Source organism: Bombus vancouverensis, chromosome 13 (assembly GCF_051014615.1).
Source record: "Bombus vancouverensis nearcticus chromosome 13, iyBomVanc1_principal, whole genome shotgun sequence".
Lineage (NCBI taxonomy): Eukaryota > Metazoa > Arthropoda > Insecta > Hymenoptera > Apidae > Bombus > Bombus vancouverensis.
The window spans coordinates 3,837,260-3,852,632 of record NC_134923.1 but is presented as its reverse complement, the minus strand read 5'-3'; the positions used below and the strand labels follow the sequence as shown (position 1 = coordinate 3,852,632).

Here is a 15,373-nt window from a genome sequence, read left to right as displayed (position 1 = left end):
AAAGAAGTCCTTGTATATGCTAACGTAGAACATCAACCCTTCGCCATTGGAGAGCAGTCCTAGTACGTGAACAACCGGAACCATAAGCATGAGCACTCTTATTTCCTTATTATTAAGTTGTCCAAAATCAGACGCTTAATGATCATTCATACTACGAACTCATTGTAAAATTGTACAATTATTGTAAATTTTCAAATTCCATTGGATAAAACAATCTTATTTTACAAATGTACAACTCATTTAAAATCATTTCAATCTATAATCCTTAAATCCTTTCCAATTTCCATTGATCTTGGGAATAAGTTAAAAAAATGACATCATTTTTTGTCAAAATCAGAGAGCAAAAAATTTGCCGTTCAAACGAGAAATTTAACAGGCTAAATAGCGATTGTTAGGAGAATATGATAACATAAGATATAGCACAATTTTGTCGATTCTTAGAAATGATGTCATATACCGAGAATTTATAGAAACCAAAATCTTCGACTGCCCAAAAATGTTTTCAGTCGATTTTGCTATTTTGCTTCAGGAGAATATGACAACATAGGAGGTGGCACAATCTGGCCGATTTTTGGAAATAACGCTATATTAATACGGCCACGTCGTGTACACTCATTCTTTTCATCAAGAGCAGCGTAGAAGAAACGTGCGTATAGTTCAGCCATTGATCACTAGAGACCCTTATTCTTAGTTTTTACTGATTTTTTCACATTCCATCGGCGATCTTCCTATTCCTTACTACTCATGCCTAGTATGCAGTATACACAAAAACTTTTTATACATTGTATATATTTCAAATATATATAAGAGGTTGTTGTGAAAAGAATATGTATGGCATAATTGGAATTTAATAAAATGTAAGAATTAAAAAAGGTGACTTAATATTGTATCGATGTTGTTATCACTAATAAATTCATCTATGCGTATTTGTTTTATTTACTAAAGTATGGAATAGTGAGATAATTTGTACACGAATATTTTTAAAATTTGTGCAAATTAAATATATTTATTTATGTATATGGCACATTGTGGTTGACAAACTAAAAAGATATATTTAAAAGAATTTCATCATGATTTCCAAAACTGTATGTATCACTCAAGAAGGCCCAGCAAATGCATTAGCTCTTAATAAAGATAACAGTCAAGTTGTTATAGCAGGTCGCAATGGTAAATTATTCAATCATAAAATACTAAGTTATTTAATACTTTGACTGCCACACTGAAATCACATGTTTCGCTCAGGACGCCACAGTGTTTTAATACAGTGCACCATTAGATGCAAGATTTGTTCTCATTTTTTTTTATTGATGTTCTAATAAAAATGTTTAATTGTTGAATGGGGCACTTTTTATTTCAAAGTATCTTCTATTTATCGGTTATATTCAAAATGTCCTAACTGTCAATTTTCATTCAATTTTTACAATTGTAAGAAGTTCAAGCGCTCCTGTACCAATGACCACCGTGGCGTCACAGGAAAAACCGTGGCCGGTCATATATGACCAACATGGCAGTCAAAGCGTTAATTACTGAAGAAATGATGACTGATTAATTATTTTCAATTACAGTTTTCAAAATATTTACTTTATTAGAAGATAGATTTGAAGAAGCTTGTAATCTACGTGTTGGGAAAAATTTAAATTTAAATTTTTCTTGCAATGATGTTGCTTGGAATCTTATTGATGGTAAATTTTAATCTTTCTCCTTTATTTTGTCTAAAATGTCAAGAGATAATGGGCGATTTCTTTTCTCAGATCATATATTAGCTACTGCAGCTACAAATGGTGCAGTGGTAGTATGGAACTTAAATAAGTCATCCAGATCCAAGCAGGAACATGTTTTTATCGACCATAAAAGGACTGTAAATAAAGTCAGTTTCCATATGACAGAACCTATGTGGTTGATATCAGGTTCTCAAGATGGTACTATGAAATGTTTTGATTTGAGAATAAAAGAAGCTACTAGAACTTTTTATAGGTAAATATATGATTAAGAAATATTTCAACATATGCATATTGAAAAGTATTAGATAATATTGTTAATTTCAGTAATACAGAATCAGTAAGAGATGTACAGTTTTGCCCTCATTCACCTCATACTTTTGCCGCTGTTTCTGAAAATGGCCACGTGCAACAATGGGACTTACGCAAACCAGACCGTTACTTTCAACATTTCACTGCCCATAGTGGTCCCATATTTGCCTGTGATTGGCATCCTGAAACTGCTTGGCTTGCAACTGCTTCTAGAGATAAGACCATTAAGGTAGTTTGTAACTATATGTTATTTCTCATCTGAATCAAAACTAATGTATGGAAAATTGCAGGTTTGGGACTTATTAGGTAAACCTAGTTGTGATTATATTATACACACAATTGCATCAGTAGGTCGTATAAAATGGAGACCTCAAAGAAAATATCATATATCCAGTTGTGCTCTTGTAGTAGACTGTAGTATAAATGTATGGGATATTCGTAGGCCTTATATACCTTTCGCAAGTTTCAATGAACATAAAGACGTTCCAACTGGTGTTGCATGGAGAGGCAATCCACAGTCTTTCTTGTCAACAAGCAGGGTAATAACATTATAATATTTATAGTAAAGTATTGCCTGCATTATTGAAAAGTATTAGCAGAATATTCTTCTGTAGGACTGCACATTATATCATCATGTGTTCAAAGATGCAACCAGACCTGCGAGTAAGGCGAATCCGCAAGGGATTGCGTTGAATCCGAAAGGAGACATTGTATATGCTTGTAAAGTAAATGTTCATGTTACAACTACAATGAAACAATTAACTAATATAATGAGGTTAATAAAGTTACTATTTAAAAATAATCTTGAAAAATAAGTCAATGAATATAATTCTACAATTATTTATAGGAAGACACCAGCTACAAATGATACGTTTTGTATGGCATCTAGCGTTATGCATAGATTTGCTATAAATATGCCACGGGAACCAAAATGGTTTAGAGCTTGTGCAGAAGGTTATTTGCTTTCTGGGAGATTAAATGACATTTGCGATCATAATGCCATCGTTGCCAGAAATGCCGGTAGAAATGATGTATGCAGTCGTTCAACTTAAAATCATTGTACCTCACGCTCGTATTATATTATTAATGCACAAAATCAACTTCAATTAGATTAGTACGGTGTGGAATATTATAAAAACTTTATACGCGAATCCTCTGGGAGCTATTTTAAAAACACCTCCAACTGCTTCCAAAGAAGATATAGTGAATACACTAAATTTAGCTCAAATTACAATCGGATCTGGTATAGATCAATCAAATACAGGTAAAGATATCAGTATGCTTAAGTAATACAATCGGTCTTTAACTATAATTTTCACTAGTAATTAAAGTTTCACAGACTTTTAACGATGTTTACAATATTTTTTTCAAGTACATGAAAATGATGTAAAGTCATTACAAGGAGAAGTAACAGGTGCAACTAGCGGAGGTGACGATGAGACAGAGACGGACGAAACGCCAGAAAACCAACATTCTATAGGGTCTATGTTACCTAGGTAATATTAACTATATTAATGGAAAATATTACATGCCATGTTTACTGTAGCTGGTATATTTACATTGTTCTTTTATGTGATATCTAGCTACAGACGAGCTTTTATTGATCATAAAGGTCCATCCAAAGGAGATTTCTTATTTGGAGAAAGCGAATTCGAACCTACGACTATGGAATATACTTCCAGTTACATGCATAATATGATAAATAACGATAACGATTGGACGCTGTCCAAAGAGGCGTTTCCTTTGCGACACGAAATAAAGGACAGATCTCCACCACCGGAACAATTTCCAAATCATCCACCAGATATTAACGAAGACTGTGCTTCATTAATGATTGAAGATCAACCAAGTCAGTTAATAGTCTCGAATATACCTAAACCACAATTTTGGGATCCTACAAACTTGATCGAAGAAGCTTTGAAGCACCATGCCGCTCTTAGAGACATACAAACTTCTGCGTCGATTCTTATCGCGTTAGGAGAAAAACGAAAAAACTTGAACATCGAAACTGCTGTTCAAGAACATTGGATATTAGAATACTTAGATATGCTTGCAAGATTTAAACTTTGGAACGTGGCTACACAGGTTAGCGACAAATTCTTATTAAAACATCTTAATAATATTCATATGGAAATCACAATTAAGTTGATATGCATCGGTAGATTATTCAGTCAGTCTGGATTCCATCCGTGTCGCAATTAAATCAACAATCAACCGTAATACACACGTGTTGCTTAGCTTGTTCAAAGCCATTACAACGTGCAGCATGGTTTTGCGATCGATGTCATACGTCTCATCACGCACTCTGCTCGGTTTGTCATCAGGTAAGCTATTGAATTACGATTGCTCTTATATCATTATAACTTTATTCGCATATATATAGGTTGTTCGAGGAATTTACGCATGGTGTCAGGGCTGTACACATGGTGGTCATGTTGTTCATATGAACGAATGGTTCAGTTGCAATCGACAATGCCCTACTGGTTGCGGTCACATATGCGAATATACTTAAAAATATCGTGACAATAACGACTACAGTGTTCCACATTTTCCGTCAGGGTTAAAAGCATAGGAACTCTACGAAATACCAAATGTATATAAAAAGATTAAATTATTTATTAATTATATTTTTGTAAATTGTACAATGGTGTTTGAAACACACGCTCGCGAGACTTGTATGTTCTGTTTTTTTTATCTCTAAGATAACATTACATTTTTTCAATGATACAAATTGTACAAAAATACATTCATATTTGAAATACTTAGTTCTTGCTTCCAGCAGTTTTATTCTTGAACATTTCTGTTTTTTAGCAGGTAAATATGTGAAGTTCTTATTTTATATTTCAACTATTTAATAATGTTTGTTAAAAAATAGTATAATGGTACAAAAATTATAAAATGCCATAATTTTGACAAAAAATAAGTGAAAACAAACTTAGAACGAACTGTTTTAACTATTTTTCTGATTAAGTTTCATTATGACGCTCTTTACTTCGGTATACGCATGGAGACCGTATTCTCCGAGTTCTCTTCCATGTCCCGACATTTTGAAACCGCCAAATGGTACTTGGGGTTTTAGAACGTTGTATGTGTTAACCCTGGAGCATATAGTGAATAATATAAAAAACAAGGAAATAGAAAAAAAGTTGTTTAAAATATTGTCTAACATACCATACAGTGCCAGCACGAAGTCCTTGAACGATATAATTTGCTTTATCGATGTCTTTTGTAAATACTGCTGCTGCTAGTCCGTATTCGGAAGCATTAGCGCGTGTAATAGCTTCGTTCAAACTGCTGAATCTGAGAATTTGTTGAACTGGCCCAAAGATCTGAAGCAAATACCATTACGTTATTTGTAGATGCTTGTTGCGATTTAGAAGTATGTAAGAAATTTCTCTATTAATTCATATGCACCTCCTCTTTAGCAATGGTCATGTGATCCACAACGTTGGCAAATACCGTAGGTGCGACAAAGTAGCCTTTATCACCAACCCTCGTACCACCGGAAACCAACTTTGCTCCCTGCTGTTTACCTGATTCAATCATGGACATGATTTTATTTACTTGTTCCTCGTCGATCTGTCGATAAAACAAGAGGTAAAATATAGAAAAAATTGAATTTAATTTATGAACGCAATGAAATTAATGTCTTCATTTTGACTTCGTCTTGAAGTTGATTAGGTACCTGTGGACCCTGTTCCACGTTTTCGTCAAACGGATCGCCAACAACCCTAGATTTAGCGCGTGCTGCACTTCGTTCCACGAACTCGTCGTAAATATCATCTTCTACAAAAGTTCTCGAGCCAGCGCAACAACACTGACCCTATTGGAAAAATATAACCCAGTAGTAAATTTATAGAAATAGATTTTATTCTGAAATTAAAAAATTATAGCACTACCATGTTATAAAATAGTGCAAAGTGAGATGTTTCTACAGCATGGTCAAGATCGGCATCTCTCAAGACTATATTTGGCGATTTTCCACCAAGTTCTAACGTGGTTCTCTTCAAATTGCTCATCGCAGCACCCTGCTGTACCAGTTTTCCAACTTCAGTGGAACCAGTGAATGCTATTTTATCAACTAATTTATGAGCAACTAGCGCAGCACCGGCTTTACCGTAACCAGGAACGACGTTGACTACTCCGTTAGGGAATCCAGCATCTTTGGTTAATTGAGCTATAAACAGTGCCGTTAGAGACGTCTGCTCAGCTGGTTTCAATACGACAACGTTTCCTACAAACCAAAAAATGTAATTACTTGCAATTGCAGAGGTCCATCATTATTATATAATACGCACAATACTGTAACCGTACTTTTACGTGTGAACACAACTTCAACGTTTTTGATCAGTCAACTCATATCTATTATCAAGGAATTATTGTATGAAGAAGAAATATTATATTATATGAAGAGGTATTATTCAATTATATACCAGTAGCCAAAGCAGGTCCTAGCTTCCAGGCCATCATAAGGATGGGGAAATTCCATGGAATAATCTGACCGCAAACGCCAACCGGTTCATGACGAGTATAAGCTAAATATTTTCCATCGACGGGAATTGTTTTGCCATGATTTTTATCAGCCCATCCTGCGTAATATCGCAATGTCGCTATAGCTCCAGGAATGTCGAATTCATATGCTGTCGAGTATGGTTTCCCGTTATCTAGCGTTTCTAAAGACTGATGCATATAGAGATTTTAAATTTTATCAGTAATTGCTCCCCCAAACAGTACTTCATGCAGTGCAGAAGTATTTTTACCGCGAGATAAGCGTGATTACGTTGCATTAAATCCGCCAAATTGTTCAATAATACGCCGCGTTCCGAAGCGTCCATAGTTCTCCATGGCGAACCCAATTTAAACGCTTTATTGGCAGCATTTACAGCTACATCGATATCAGCAGCATCACCTTCCTGTATCTCCGCGATAATTTCACCAGTTGCAGGATTTATTGCGGGAAATGTTTTGTTAGACTTTGACCGGTGCCATTCGTTATCAATAAATATCTAAGGTAAAATAAATTTCCCCATTAAAAGGCCAAATAAATCTATGAATGAATATTCAGACTAATATGAATTTTCATAGATGAGACATGTTTTGTTTATAATTATCGTTACTGTTATTTAACAATATCACTTATTTTTATCTTAAATATACGAATTGTAGGTAATCAAGGATATTTAGGCGTATGAAAAAGACCATAGAAAAAACCGCGTTGAAAAGATAAATACTAGAAAGCGAAAATTGCGAATTATGAAAATACGTTTGCAACATAAGCTTCTTGATTATCGATTATATTTATCTGAATAAATTTCGCAATGTCTTAAAAACTTCGTTAAAGCTATGATATTTATTTAAATACAACAATTATAGATAAATCATCGAACATGAAACAAACATGACATGTCGGCTTTTCTTGCTTCTTGGTCGCAAAAATATTTAATTCGAAAAATTAATAAAGAATAGTATTGATAAAATGAAAAATGTGACCCGTCATGTTTTTCTTTATTAATCTTCAATCGCTATTAAGCCTTTATCTAATCTACTTTTATTCGCTTCTAAAACAAATTTTAAAATAAATCTTTTGTCTTTGATTTCCGTAACAATACGTAACAATAGACATTTGAACTATAATAACATTTGAACTATAGAACATTATATATAAGTATGAAGTAAAAGTGAGAAGCATTTATTTTGCTAAATCTATTACGTACAACGAATTAATAGACAAAAATCTTTGATTGTTATATGTAGAAAAAATATAAATCTTCTGTTTTTAGGAAAATCTGTTACTTTAACGAAGATCCACACGAGGAGAAAGATTTTTCAAGAAATCGTAAGATACATTTCTGTAGATGTTAGGTATAAAAAATTCTGTAAATAGAAGAGACTCAATATAGACACACGCACAAGAAGAAACAATACTTACTCCTGTATAAAGAATCGCAGGATTCCTCTCTGGTGCCGGTCTAGCAGCAGTGGATAAGTATCGTGGTAATTGAACGTTTTTTAGCAACCGCAACATAATTACTTTTCTAATTATCGCAACTGGTCCAACACGTACGTTAGTTGGAACATTACTGCTCTTTGTTGCTGTCGGCACAGTGCCGAGGTTAGTTGCGTTGCGTAGCTGTAAGAGAAAAGTGCACATGCGCGTTGGTTTCTTGTATCATAAGAAATAATGTGTATATAGTGTATTTGTATGTTGTTCAAAGCAAATTATCGTTACACATTATATGTGTCGTTATCGTTTCATCGAGTTTATAAATAAATATTTTTCACAAGACGTGTACGCAATGATCTGGTATATAAGAGGTTAAATATGTGATAAAGCACACATACACGCATATATGTCTGTATATGTTATTAATCCAATCATACCTATTATGTGCTAAGAATACCAATTGTTGTTTAGATTCCTTCCAATTATTGTTATTTATTATTTGATTAGATTCCATTCGACATAATCTTATCATTCTATTAGAATTAAACACTTTATCAATTATGTTTAATCTAATTTATATTGTGTAGCTTTTTAGCTTTCGAATAACGATTCTTTTGTGCGATACTATCTATATATGTACATCGCTGTGTCCAGAAACAAAACGAATGTAAGTATGTAATTGGATCGTCTCGTTGATCGATCATTTCAGTATCAAATCACCGTTTTATTAAATTGTATTTTCTTTATATTAGTAGATTGCTCTATTATAAAATACGTCAAATCTATCCTAGACAATGCCAATTAGCTTTGGGATTATTTGTAGAATCCACATTTCTTTATAATATCAAAGGAAAGCAGCCCATTAAATATTTCTAAGAAAATTTCGTAAATAAGAAGAGGTACGTGTGTACAACTTCATTGACTGTTTCTTGTTTAGTATAGAATTATAGATATCGATCGTAATGAGCAGATTTACATTTAAGGAACGTAAGATAGTGGAAAACAAATGAATCAACTTTATTGATAAAATTTAATATAATTGACCTGTTAGTATCGACTCGCACTTAATTACTTTAAATTATCGAAGTTTTTCCAAAGTTTTCAAATTTCGATGTTTCGTGCATCGCGAGTTTCGCAAACGACTGAAAATTACTGTGGCACAACATACAAAGATAACAAGTGTATTTATAATTAAAAGGGGGAATTACGCCTGCTTGTAAACTGTCTTAAAAAGTATGAAGCGGGTATAATTCGTATTACATAACAAATGCCTATTTTTACCTGTAAACATGACATTTATTTCGATAGTTATATACAAGACTCGCGTAACCACACAATGAAAGTTCTGTGACGAGCATTAGGCTCTCAGAGAATACGCTTTTCCAAATATCCGGACGCTTTTTCGACTTTTCGTTTATCGTAGGCTGTTTCAGATTTTAGTCAAAAAAAATACGTATAGAAGAACAGAAGGAGAAAAGATACGAATGAAATAATATGGAACGAGGAAGGAAGGTGAAAGAGAAACAGAGAAAGCGCGGGGTAGAGAAGAAGAGGAAAATGGATCAGGATAAAATACGCGGAACGAAAAGATAATACAGTATTTCATCGATTCCTTTTACTAGGCATTTAGATCACATTTAGAACTTGCCCGCAAATTGTTTACATTGTGATATATTTCGTCAACAAAAAGACGCCGGCCGTTTATCGTGAAAAAGCGAATACAGTTTTAGATCATGACAAGGGTAATATTTTTAAAAGCCTCTTATTGTGAACGCTTATTGTATGCTTCACTTGTTTATTTATTTTTCATGTCAATGTGTTAGTGTGTTTTGAGCTGTCTCAGGAGTTGATAACAATCAGTTTAGAATTAATTTGCGTCAGTACAGTAATAAGAAGTTCATTAAATATGATTTAATATGACGCGAACGCGTATTTGCGACAAAAATCAACATACGTGATATATTTTTTTCATTTTCTTTTCCCTTTAATCCTTTTTGTTCCTTTTTTTTTACTTTTTCATTTTTTTCTGTTTCTCTTTTGAGAAGAGACTCTTGGTATAACGTAAAAAAAAGTTATCTCCCTCGAAACGCGAGGGAAAAATCCTATAAAACGGTTCGAAATTTTTCGACTCGTACGTCTATTCTTCGAATTTGCTAAACAGCGATTGTACGAATTTCGTACGCTATAAAATTATTTAAAACGATTACGCACGCTTACAATGATAGAGTTAGATTAGACGCATACGCTAACACCCTTTTTTTCTACGTTCATTTCAATACTGGCTATTCTTTCTTATCGACCGAATCGATGCAACGTATGACAAACTGCTTTCATGTAATTTGTTATAAAAAACGGGGCTCCGCATTTTGGAACGATAGGTCGCTGTGACATCCGTTTTCTCGTGGACGCAAAGGCGTCATGTGTCTGTATCGTTTTGTACAACGTTTCGTCGTCGGAACGAGAATCGAGATGAGGAAACGAAAATGGCAAAAGTTCAGAAGAGTAACCGTTACAGTGCAGACGCTGTAGATTTCCGTAAAACTTGTCCGTAGAATATCGCGAGCGATTCGTTCGATTCGTTTCATTAACCGAAAGGCTAAAAGATTCTCGAGCGTCGAACAGAGGCCGGCATCCTCTCGTTAGTCCTTCGATATCGTTTCCGTTCCGTCCACATAGGAATGTAACGTTCGCTTATACCTACTTAGTCCTATGATAGGACTCCTATCCATAAGTCATCAGTCCCTCGTCAATTTGAAACATAACGTTTATTAAAATATTTTATAATAAAATCTTTAAAACATAGTATAATTTTCTTATCATAAAAACGATTAATAAATGTCAACTTCTTTTTGCAATTACAACGTTCATATATATCTCTATGTAAGAAACATACGAAGCATCCGATGACTTATGAATAACATAGCGTCTTATTTGCGTACATTTACGTATATTCGAAATAGCAGCGCTGCTGCTCGCTCAAACGTCCGCGAGAGTATCGCAAAGGTAGGCAGGCTCGAGAAAGGAACGATGATTGCTCGCGAAAAAAGATGTCTCGGCCGTCAAGGAACGCGTTTCGCGAGTTTATGACGCGTCTTAAGGCCGTGAAGAGAGAAAGAGGGCTCGAAGAAAGGAAAAGAGATAGAGAACGAGATCACCAGATGAAATTCGAAACTAATCGTTGGAAGATCGTTAAAGGTATTCAACGATGTCGCATTTGATAGATATATTCGGACAGCTGGCTACACTAGCGCCGTAGCCGGCCCTCGAGGAACTTTTGTGCCTCTCGGTGAGCAGCTTCTGAAAAATCGGTAAGATCGCCAGATCGAGCAATTCGCCGTCCGACACGGCACTATACATTTTCGAAACGTTCGCAGCGGAACCACCAACAACGTCTGAACTGCTACCGGTCACGGAGCTGGCCGTTCCCGGTCCGTTCGCACTTCCAGCCACACCACTGCCTCCACCACCGCCACTGCCACTTCCACGCGGATTCGCGCTTGCGAATTTGTTATTGTGAATGGTAGCGACGTTTGGCGTACTTTGCACGTATTCCAGGCGAGCCTGCTGCCGTAGCTTCGACTCGGTGTGTCTGCACTCTCGTATTCGGCGGGTGGCGCGATGCGGGCACTCGATCATCGCGTGACCCTCGCCTCGCAGCCTAGGACACTTTTCTCGCGATCTCTCGGACACTGACCGCTGGATGATCGTTGACATGGATCCTTCATATTTCTCTGCAAGTACATGGAGCACGGAAATGTTTATTCCACATCCATTAAAATGCTGAGTTACGGTTTTCTTCCATTTTTAATCATTATGAAATAGTTTTACAATTATTACAATTTACCATTATTAAAAAGTAGTATAGGATTTTATCAAAATCGAAATATGACAATATGACAGAGTAGCAAAAAGAGTGGCGTTACTCACCTGTATCGGAGTAACTCGCGTTGACCATAGCGGGCACACTCGGAGAACTTGCGTTTTGAGAATCGTAGTGCTTTTTCTGCCTTCGCGGTGGAGGCGGAGTTTCTGCCGAGCCGTTCAACATCGTCCGGGAGTGTCTTCGACCACCGTGTTTCTCGCAGCGGTACCCAGTACCAGAAAGTAACGCCCGACGATGACCGCACTCGCCGATAACGTAAGATTTATCGAGGCCAGAATTCAACGAGATTTCCGTTGCTTCGGATTTGGATACGTTTTCAGTCGAAATATAGCTGATGCAGTTGGCCGGTACGCTAGTCCTCCGGGTTTGGAACAACTCGTGATGGGAATGAGCCATCCCGTTACTTTTTACGGACGATCTCCTTTTCAGAGAATGATGAGCGGATGCGTTTGTCGCCGCAACTAGAATGAAACGAAAGTGATTGGAAGTGAGAACTTGCACGAACTCATCGCGAGAATCGTAGGATCAATAAGTACTGAGGAGAGCTGGAAGGAAGTGCTGATTGGTTATCTCCAATAAATCCAATACGATTATAAAATCAGACGCACATATTGGTGGAAAGTTTCACATTTACAAATAAGATCATGTAACATTGTATCAGACGAAACGAGCGAAGGGAGTAATCAGAAGATTGGTCGAGAAGACTCAAGGGACTTCTTTCCAGTTTTGCGCAATATATAGAAGTTGACCTCTCACCAGAATGTCGATGTTTGGGCACGAATTGCAACGGTGGAGGCAGAATCGCCTGCTCGAGGTAGTTCTGCTCATGAAGTTCACCAAACGAGACATTTTTTGTCGGCGGAGGTGTAGGGAGTCTGGACCTACGATCGTCTTTAGATCTGATCGACTTTCCATGTCTGGGTATCTCAGTCTCTTCGAGGATAATAGCGTCTCCTTCTTCGACAATTTCCGGGACGAATTCGACATTCGTTTTACCAGCATCAGGTCGTGAGTCCGGACTCCTTTCGGTAAGAAGAGGCTCGCTCTCTTTCCCAGGTCCGGACGAACGACTTCTTCTACGGCCGAAGTCGTCCACATGTTTCAATGCCGAGGGTGGAGCCGAGGTCGAGCTATCTACGGTCCCCTTTTTGATCTCTTGCATTTCGGGAACCAAAGGAACTCGTTCGCTATCGATCGCAATTGCCGGTACCTTCGAGAAAGACGTCTTTTTCCTGGGAGAGAAAAAACGTGAATATAAATTTATTGGTAGCATTGTTTTAATCGCAATATATTAATATAGCGATATTAGACGAGTAGATCGTATACGCACTTGCCAATTTGATGCTCGGTCGCGGTTGAATTCGTGTAGTCGCCGCCTTCCGGTTGAGATGTGGTAGTCGAGTTTAGGCTACACATCGACATCGAAATGTCCGTTGTCTCTGTCGTAACAGATAGACCTAGGATAAGATAAAAGGGCATCAATAGGATAGGGAATAACGTGCTAGAATATCGAAAAGAAGCAATACAATCGTGCCCTGCTTACCCTCTTTTTTCACCGTTGTGCCTTCTTGTCTCGGAACCGTCAGTCTGTCCATCGCTTCTTGCGTATTCGATGCAGTTTGATCATCGATCCTCCTTAGAAACATCTGCAATCAATACAATTGTTCATTCAATGGCTATTTTGCTTGAATTGTCTCACTCGTTTACCTGAAGTTCTGAATCCTTTTCCAGCAGTTGCTTACGAAACTTTTGATTCGCCAGCGTGGCTTCTTTCAGACGTTCTTCCAATTCGCTGATGCTCGAATCCCTTCGCGTCTTTGACATTGGCCTGAGCGTGGCTCTGATTCGTTTATCTATCGCACCTTGAGGATTCCTTCGCAATTCTATCAGCTAACGTGGAAAACGAATCGTTAGCTTTGTTTTTACCAACAAAGCGACAAAATAATAATAACATAATAGTATGAAGTAAAAGATATAAATACATAAGAATTTGCGTTTTAAAGCTTGCGTACCTTTGGTACGAAAACCAAGCATAGAGTAGCGGTGCTGCAGAATATTATGAATATCGCCAACATAATGAACATGGCGTCTTGTTTGTCAGCCAACACGAAGCTTATAGCTGCTCCGGTAACACACATGATCACAACATTGTATACACTCATTCCGACATATTTGCTGTCGTTTAACGCCGGAATACTAACATGCCTGGTTTCCCATGCCAAAAAAGCGCCAAATATCTACAAGATAAAAAATTGTATTGTGTAACATCCTTCGTTTCGCTATTAATTTTTCTTTCTATTACTTGAGAAAAATTTGTAATCATGCCGGCGCTGTCTCTCGAATGGATCGTTCGGTAAGCATTTACCTACCATCAAGACACCTTTGTATGCATAGATACATCCTAAGTAAATGGTCATTCGATTACTTTGACAGTATTCATTTTCTGGTATTATGATGATGTCTTCGCTTGAAGGATGAGGCTGAAACGGAAGAAGTAATTCACGCTATTCGTACTTTTTTATGCACCATATTTTCACCTCTGTATATTGGATAGATATTGTTGCGCTTACATAAGGCTCCATTTGTTTCGTTTCTCGGTAAAATGGATCTGCAACCTGCCAGGTCGTCATAATCCCCAAATCGATAACCAATAATACACCAACCACCATGAACAGCTGGTAATCCTTTATCACCTAAAGGAAAAACGTAAGGGACATTGCGATCACACGCGTAGCGTGAAGATGAAAAACGCAGACCACGAACCGATCGACTCACCTTCTTATTCAATTTAACGTCGGTGAATATCGAGTGTACTCGCCATGTTTTCGAGAACATGGAACCAAAGGCCAAGGAAAAGCCAGCCATCAATAGCCATGCTCTGGCGGTGCAAATGTAGGGAAATGCCGTTACGCTGGACAGCTGCGAATCTAACCCAAGGAAAATTACACTGCTGTAGGTCAGCATGCATCCGACGATAATGAGGTTGTTTAAATGCGGCGATGACATTTTTATGTATCTGAAACGTCGAAGATGATCGAACGTCGGACATGAGAAGGGAAAGAGAATATCGCGACTGTACGGGTAAAAAGAAGAGCTAAAAAAAAGAACCAACGGTACAATTTTTCTCGTTTGAAAGAACACGATCGTCCTTTTACCCGTGCATCTTAATTCCGTGCTCTTCGATTCGATTCGTGTCAAAAAGACGAGCAGAACGAGCCCACGATGAAGTTCGCGAGAAAGAAGAAAAACGAAGGAACTATCCCTTTATCGCATAATCACCTTTGATTTCTATATTTGATATTGATGGCGAGAAAAATGGCCGCCATGGTGATACCCACGCTAGCCGCGGAAGCGAGCAGGGCGTAGATCGTAATATTTACGGTCGATTGCTCGATGATGTGAAGCGTTCGATCTTTTGGTGGTGATTTTCCTCCCCAGACCAAGGGTTCGCCCTTGGACAGATTCAGAACCCCTGTCATGCCATTGAATTCGCCGACCTTTACCTCTCTGTCTCCT

The 15,373-nt window shown here is 37.1% G+C and overlaps 3 protein-coding genes across 8 annotated transcripts in view; 1 reads left to right on the top strand and 2 right to left on the bottom strand.

The window, feature by feature from the left end:
• Positions 1–736: 736 nt before the first annotated feature.
• On the top strand, positions 737–4,795 carry Wdr24 (WD repeat domain 24). Its single transcript, XM_033343627.2, has 12 exons — positions 737–1,167; positions 1,566–1,682; positions 1,752–1,974; positions 2,046–2,259; positions 2,321–2,569; positions 2,645–2,805; positions 2,878–3,061; positions 3,141–3,294; positions 3,403–3,526; positions 3,614–4,115; positions 4,193–4,354; positions 4,414–4,795. The coding sequence occupies exons 1-12, from the start codon at positions 1,071–1,073 to the stop codon at positions 4,540–4,542; spliced, it is 2,316 nt and encodes a 771-aa protein (XP_033199518.1). The 5' UTR covers positions 737–1,070; the 3' UTR covers positions 4,543–4,795.
• On the bottom strand, positions 4,625–8,147 carry Aldh (Aldehyde dehydrogenase). The gene is made up of 8 exons (XM_033343636.2): positions 7,960–8,147; positions 6,791–7,036; positions 6,464–6,710; positions 5,930–6,264; positions 5,716–5,853; positions 5,445–5,609; positions 5,202–5,359; positions 4,625–5,128 (listed from the first exon to the last, which is right to left on the bottom strand). Exons 1-8 carry the CDS (start codon positions 8,053–8,055, stop codon positions 4,981–4,983), a joined length of 1,533 nt encoding a protein of 510 aa, XP_033199527.2. The 5' UTR covers positions 8,056–8,147; the 3' UTR covers positions 4,625–4,980.
• Positions 8,148–10,287: 2,140 nt separating this feature from the next.
• The window catches only part of GABA-B-R2 (gamma-aminobutyric acid type B receptor subunit 2), an 84,177-nt gene continuing 79,091 nt past the window's right edge, over positions 10,288–15,373 (bottom strand). For 5 of the 6 annotated variants that reach the window (XM_076623696.1, XM_076623694.1, XM_076623695.1 and 2 more), the window contains 11 exons: positions 15,137–15,371; positions 14,633–14,873; positions 14,428–14,550; positions 14,227–14,337; positions 13,870–14,094; positions 13,565–13,747; positions 13,401–13,503; positions 13,188–13,314; positions 12,614–13,089; positions 11,902–12,318; positions 10,288–11,705 (listed from right to left, as the gene is read on the bottom strand). In XM_076623696.1, coding sequence (XP_076479811.1) covers positions 11,164–11,705; positions 11,902–12,318; positions 12,614–13,089; positions 13,188–13,314; positions 13,401–13,503; positions 13,565–13,747; positions 13,870–14,094; positions 14,227–14,337; positions 14,428–14,550; positions 14,633–14,873; positions 15,137–15,371 — 2,783 coding nt within the window. In that variant the 3' untranslated portion in view covers positions 10,288–11,163. The remainder of the gene's footprint in view (positions 11,706–11,901; positions 12,319–12,613; positions 13,090–13,187; positions 13,315–13,400; positions 13,504–13,564; positions 13,748–13,869; positions 14,095–14,226; positions 14,338–14,427; positions 14,551–14,632; positions 14,874–15,136; positions 15,372–15,373) is intronic. The other variant, XM_076623698.1, reaches the window with a different exon arrangement.